The 6,659-nt window shown below is 35.7% G+C and overlaps 1 protein-coding gene across 1 annotated transcript in view; it reads right to left on the bottom strand.

Annotated features, from left to right (window-relative positions):
* The window catches only part of med1 (mediator complex subunit 1), a 16,036-nt gene extending 10,617 nt beyond the window's left edge, over positions 1 to 5,419 (bottom strand). The window contains exons 1-8 of the mRNA XM_015036203.1: positions 5,165 to 5,419; positions 3,819 to 3,925; positions 3,160 to 3,238; positions 2,365 to 2,419; positions 2,145 to 2,277; positions 1,972 to 2,000; positions 1,797 to 1,868; positions 1,172 to 1,246 (exon numbers count right to left, since the gene is read on the bottom strand). Of these exons, the coding sequence (XP_014891689.1) occupies positions 1,172 to 1,246; positions 1,797 to 1,868; positions 1,972 to 2,000; positions 2,145 to 2,277; positions 2,365 to 2,419; positions 3,160 to 3,238; positions 3,819 to 3,925; positions 5,165 to 5,285 (671 nt within the window). The 5' untranslated portion in view covers positions 5,286 to 5,419. The remainder of the gene's footprint in view (positions 1 to 1,171; positions 1,247 to 1,796; positions 1,869 to 1,971; positions 2,001 to 2,144; positions 2,278 to 2,364; positions 2,420 to 3,159; positions 3,239 to 3,818; positions 3,926 to 5,164) is intronic.
* Between the last annotated feature and the right edge of the window lie 1,240 nt (positions 5,420 to 6,659).

Genomic DNA, 6,659 nt, shown 5'->3' with positions numbered 1-6,659 from the left:
CACTACGCAAAGATGCGCTACAAACGGGAGATTTAATTCAGTGCTGCTAATGTGGCTTTAGTAGCTCTTTCATTTCGTGTCTGTTGAGTTTTTAATAAGCGTCACAGAAAATATTCTGGTTGGTCGAGTTTATGGGACGAGTTTCTCAGATGTCCGTGCAGCCGCGCGCATTAACTCCAAGTAGACAACGCATTTGATATGGTTTGATGCATCGTGTAACCGGAATAATAATAATAATAATAATAATATAAAATCTGCGTGATGCGTGACTCCGAGGAGAGAGCGTTAAAGCTCCTCACCAGGCTGAACCTGCATGATGACGTTAGCGCTGCTCATTATCCACAAACTCTCCGGCCAACCGGGACCACAGACATAAACTTTACAGGAAAGACGGACACAGAGCCACACGCTGGGCAGCATGTTGAGATGTAAACGCCCCATGTAATTGTTCATTCACAAAGATAAATCATTCTCACCACTCCACAACGTGCATCTCTGTATTCGCTACAAATTATTCCTGAGGTTCACATTGAGCTGTGCAACCAGAGCTAACGCGGCGGGTTTTAAACTCTTACCTAGAGTTCTCCAAAGGATCATAATTCCTCACAGTAGGTTTATGTAAATTTCCATACAGGTCAGCCTGTGTCCAGTTTGAGGAAAAAGGAGCCGCTCGCGATCCCGCTGAGGTAAAGCAGCGGCAGCGCACGAGGCAAAGCGCAGAGGCGCCAGCGGTGTGATTGGTCCGCGCGCTGTCGGGTTTAAATGCATAAACTATAAACCTATCTATTATAAAACTATCATTTAGGAATAAATCTGCTCTGCTAGTGAAATGCTCAGAGCAAAAGAGACGCTTGCAGCCTGGCTTAAAAAATAAAATAAAATAATTTTTTTCCCCTAGAAACGTAAACAAGCAATGATAGCATGGCGGCGGGGCTAGTAAAGCATGGCGGGCCGCCAGGCTTATAATACACTGGGGGAAACCCTGGTATTACAGCAGTCAACCCTGAGAAATCTCTTAGGTCACAATCATTTTTTAAAATCTGACGAGGAATGCAGAAAGCTGCTTCACCATTGACTGTAATGTTACAATCTTCTGGCCGTTACTGAGCCGTGAAATCAAAAATACAGAGAGAAATCTTTAAGGCGATAAAGATCTTTTCTGTTAACTTACCTAAACATGGTCATCATCTTGGTGAGATCGAGCTCCAGAGACTGCAGTGCAATGTACATCTTCGTTTTCAGTTTACTGAGACACAAAGTTAATCAAAGTAACAGGATTAAATGTGTTTTCTAGAAAAACAGAATACAATCAAACAAAGTATTTCTTTTTGATCATGCCATATTAGATATTAAATGGATATTTCCAGCACTGACAAGGTGTTTAATTACATAGATACTGCTGTTTACAGTGATGCTAACTGCTAACAAGGGGTTTAACACAGTTTAATATGTCAATGCGAAATCAAGGAATAACCAGACATTTTTTTTTTTTTACAAAAACAGACATTGAAAAGGAAAATATTTGGATGTAAATATAAACACTTTTCCACACTTTTCCAGACCTACAAAGGTATTTTATTTCCATGCTTTTATAGACTATGGAGAAAAAGAAGACAACTTTCCTTACTGTTCACTTTGATCTCAAAAGAAAACTTTATATTGAGTGTTTGCAGCAAACCCCAAGTCAGCAAGAACAATCATATGGAAGATTTTGATTTAATCCAGGGGTTTTGGTATCAATTTAAAACACTTAATTCTGCTTTAAATACCATTTCATAGTCTGCGAAGGAACTTACTTGTCACCAGGAAGTCGGTATAAATCAACCAGTCCCTTGAGATGTTTAGAAAATGCTTCAAAGTTCTTCTCACTAAAAAAAAAAGATGTAATGGTTGTCATTAATTACCCCAAAGCATTAATTCATCTGCATTATATTGAAGTATCAAATGTTTGAACTTGTTACTTGTACCAACCTTAGATGTTGAATAAGTTCAGAACAACTCTGAAACAAATGAATCAAGATAAAAGCAATATTACTTTTTACATATACGGTGTTACAAACATTTAAAGCATAAAAAAAGGTCTAACTTCTATGTTCTTAGACATTATTACACCAGAATTTCTCTATAAAGTCAAATATACCAACCGTCGGGTTTTCTCCCTGATGAGCAACCTTGACGTCCACTAGCTGGCCTCCAGTGTCCAGCTGTACCTCCACATAAAACATATCTGACGTGATGTAGCACTCTGTTTTTGTTGTGCTGAGGTGAGAGCCCAACCTACAGAGACAGGTAACAAATAATTAAACCAGAAACATAGCAAGAAGAAAGTAAAACATACATGAAACAAAAGTGTAAGACACTCACATGTTTTGTCGAGCAATAGACTCAAGACGGTCTGTCATGGAGGGGAGAGATGAGACTGGAAAACAGAGAGGATCAGAAAATGTAAAATATGACTGAGATACAGCATGCTTGTGACTTTTACAATCAAAAATGACTGATTTTATGTTGTTATTTTTGAAACATTTGCAAGGAATTTTGTCATATTTTTATCCTAATTAATGAAAAGAGAAGAAAATAACAGGCGGACAGATTGGACACACAGAATTTTATTCTTTAAAGAACTTAAATTGCTCAGTGGCATAACTTATAATCATGCTTGGTCCTTTATATATGTCAGTAAATGTGAAGTTTACTTGCCATATCAATCATAAATTGTAACTTAAAAATAAGTAAAGCTGAGGCAGAAGTGTAGTAGAAGTAAGAAATACTGCCACCCGCAGGTGGGAGTTAGAAGTCACTTAGATCAAATGTTTTTGAACATTTTTGAGAAAAATTTCTTTCTGACGTAAATAATTCATAATAAATCAAAGAAAGATTCTTATATATAATGAATGAGTGATTTGACACATTGGACCTTTTTTCTATCAAATATTAAGTTGTAGAGAAGTGGTACTTATTTTTGAAATTATATTTTAGAAACAAAAGTGAATACATATGATATGGAGCAGAAAATAAATAAAATTGTCTAAAATTGTTCTGCAAAAACTGTTATCAGAAAGCTCTGACTGGTGCATCCATTTTCTTAATGCTAACCCTACCTGTAAATGGAAATGTAATAATCTGAAATAAAAGTCTCCTGTGGATCAACATCCTCACCTTTCAGAGCTCTCTGCAGGGTCTCCAAACAGTTGAGCAGGAGCTGATGACCTGCTTCATTCATCACACTGCGTTTCTCCTGAGACACAAAATGGTCAGAAAAAGATCAACACGCTAATTATGAAAAAAATGATTTTATGGATAAGATCTGTTGTTCAGATTTTATTTCTACTGAATTGCAGTACCATATATTTACTACAGTGGTATATTATTACAGTTACAGTGCTATTATTGACCTTAATGAATATGCAATAAATACATTGTGATATTTGTGTCTCGGTTATAAGCTCATTAAGTAAAGCATTGGCATTGCAGTGGGACATTAATTTTTAAAGCTTTCTAAATATGTTTGCTAAGTTTTTCAAACAACATAAATTCACAGACATTGTGGAAAAATTCCCAAATAGCCTACACCCTTTGATTGTCAGACAAGAAAATATTTAACTGATTTAGATGACAGTTCTGCCACTAGGAGATAGTTTCACCTGCCTAAATAAATGGTAAAATGACAAACATTGTTTTGATAAAACAAATTACACAACAGGAGCTTGAAGCAAGTCACTAGAAAGTTCGTATCAACTGGTTAGAAACTGTTAGAAATTTGAATTTTTTTGTGTGCATATTTTCAGATAGTTTGGTGAAAGCTGCTTCCGTCTCACCATCGCCTGACGCACAACATTGATGGTGCCCTCCCATGGCCGTGACGCGTTGTGTTTAGCATGAAGCCTCTCCAGCAGAGCAGCCATGCGACTCTGCTTCTCTGCTTCTAAAAACAGCAGAGAAAGTTTTTTTTTAAAATAAAATAACAAATGACACATTAAATACTGGCTGAAAAAAAAGCATTTTAGTCACATAGGGCAGCACAATTAGTTGCATATTTTGAATGTTGACAGTGTCATTTCAATGCAGACAGACAGCAGAAACCAAGTAGAAAATTCTTTGCATGTCACACTGACTGAAAAAAAAGTGTTTGATCCCCTATAAAATACAATTTACAACTTAGGAAAAAAAAAAAAAAAAAAAAAAACTTTTGCTGCCTTTTGTAGCACCACAACATTTTCTGTAGTTTGACAATACATTGGGACACATCGCTGGATGGATTTGGTTCCTTATAGACCATCTTAGTTACCAATTAGTAATTCAAAGGTTCAACTAAAATGCACTCTATAACAAAGCTAACTTGACTAAAGAACTTCATAGAAGGGTGATATAATTATTTAATTTAAAATAGCTGGTTAGGAATTATATATTACATATCTGCAGCCTATGCAATTATATATTCCAAACGTTCTTTTCCTTTAGTAATCTCTTTTATTAAACATGCAATCTATGCTCAAATAAGTTAATGTTAAAGTTCATTTTTGTTGAACAAAACGCGTTTTCTACAAGCATTCAACGCCTCAAACAATGACAACACTTGAGTTTGTTTCCCATATTCTGTAATAACTAGAGGATCAGAACATTATTTAAGAAAATACATCATTAGAATAAGGTTGTATTAGACTAAATGAAGAAAAAACAAGGCAAACGAATAACTTTGATCACATTACATTCATCCATTCAAATAATACGTGCGACTGTCAGCTATATCACTCAATGTGCCATAACATTTTTATAACATTTATTAAGTTATTACGTATTCGTATAGATGCACAAACACAACAAATAATCACAAACAAGATGGTTTTGTAGAACAAATATTTATCTTTCGTATCTTTTTGTTGTCTTGTGTTAATCATGGTGTTTAGACAAAGTTTTCTTAGCTTGTTAGCCTTTAACTTAAATAATGATTAACAACAAAATACACTGACTAATCTTATTTTTTATGTATTCTTACTCTGTAAAATATATTTTTAATAAGTGGAAGACACGCAGGAAAGAGGTTAGCAGCACTTACACAGGGACAGACTAACTGTTAGCGATAGCTAGCGTTAGCAGCTTCAACTAGCGTTGTTACTTTCTTTAAAACTAGAATAAAAAAAATTAAAATAACAGTGGTGCGCACCTGTCACATCTTCTGTTTTTATTCGTTCTCCGAAAGTCTGACTTGATCCTTGCTGAACCGAAATAGAAAGTTCTCTGGCAGGACTGCCGCTCTGCATAGAAACACCAGGCCCAGCCGCCATTGTTTCCCTTCTGGAAGCCCGCTTCGAGTTCCCCACTCTCCCCTCTCGGGCTTCCGTAGCGCACACATCGCACTTTCTTTCAGAAACATACACACGCTTTTACTTTCGCGTATATTCCAGCCTCATGTACAGTTGTACATAATTTTGAAACCTTTAAAAAAAGAAAGAAAGTAACACGTGTAATCAATTATTTTGACTGTATATATGCGGTAAATTACATGAAATATTTCATTTCCTGCTGTCACAAACACAGGGAGCAGTGTGTGCATGAATACATGTGCGTTTGTGGATAAGTGCAGAGATCCAAAGGAGCCGCAGTTCTAAACACAACAACGTATAAACATTTAACTGATTAAATTAATGTATGTTGTAATTACAATTCAAAAAGAGTGCGCAAAATACCTCTTAAAGTATAATTTAATAGTCATGTGATAATAAATAAATGTTTTTTAATCCATGCAAATAACACATTAAAATATTTTTTATTTTTTCAGCTTACTGTCACTCATCAGGTAATTTAATTTGAATAGATAGATAGATAGATAGATAGATAGATAGATAGATAGATAGATAGATATGCGCTTCATCAAAGTAAGCACGAAATAACTGATTAAAAACAGAAATAATTGTACATTATTTTTAAAAGTAGTGATTTCCAATTTTACATATTGGCTTTTAATAATAAAATACATTCATTTAAAATAAGACACATTATTATATTCACTGTTTACTTTATTTTCTTATGACAGCTCTACTGCGAAAAAGACGCTCTATTTAAAGACAGTTTCTTCATGAATACTGTAGATGGCGCAGTGCTGCAAGTAAATATTCATGTTTCAACAAGAACAACCAAATTCTAAGTCAAGTTGAAATAAATATGTTAACCTAAAATGTCTTTATGATGTCTGATGATTGTATTTTTTTAACCATTGAATCAAACAAAAAACAACAAACTAAATCTAGACTGACTAAATCTAAACAGTCCAATGAAATAAACTAAGGCAGCCATGCCTTGCACACACAAGCACATACTGCACACACACACACCTGAGCCTATTGTACAGCTGAGCCTGTGGCAATGAGTGCTCTCTGGGGAGGGTTTTCCCACCTACCATTATGACCTGCTTGTGAGAGGGAGCAGAGAGTGTGTGCATGAATACATGTGCGTTTGTGCATGTGTGAAGCTGTATTTATGAACAGGAGTTTAAAACAACAGTCACAAGAGACAGCTTTAGAAGGCAGAGGAGATGGAGAGGGACCAGATTGGCATCGTCTGAGACAGTAGACAGACCCACAGATAGACACGAGAAAAGAGGGGAGGTGCCGCTCTGTAATTGATGTGCCCACCAGGAGCTTTAGCTGGCTGCCTAGTAT

The sequence above is a fragment of the Poecilia latipinna genome, unplaced genomic scaffold (assembly GCF_001443285.1).
Source record: "Poecilia latipinna isolate Pla-1442-1.1 unplaced genomic scaffold, P_latipinna-1.0 Scaffold22, whole genome shotgun sequence".
NCBI lineage: Eukaryota > Metazoa > Chordata > Actinopteri > Cyprinodontiformes > Poeciliidae > Poecilia > Poecilia latipinna.
This window is presented reverse-complemented; position numbering and strand designations above follow the sequence as displayed.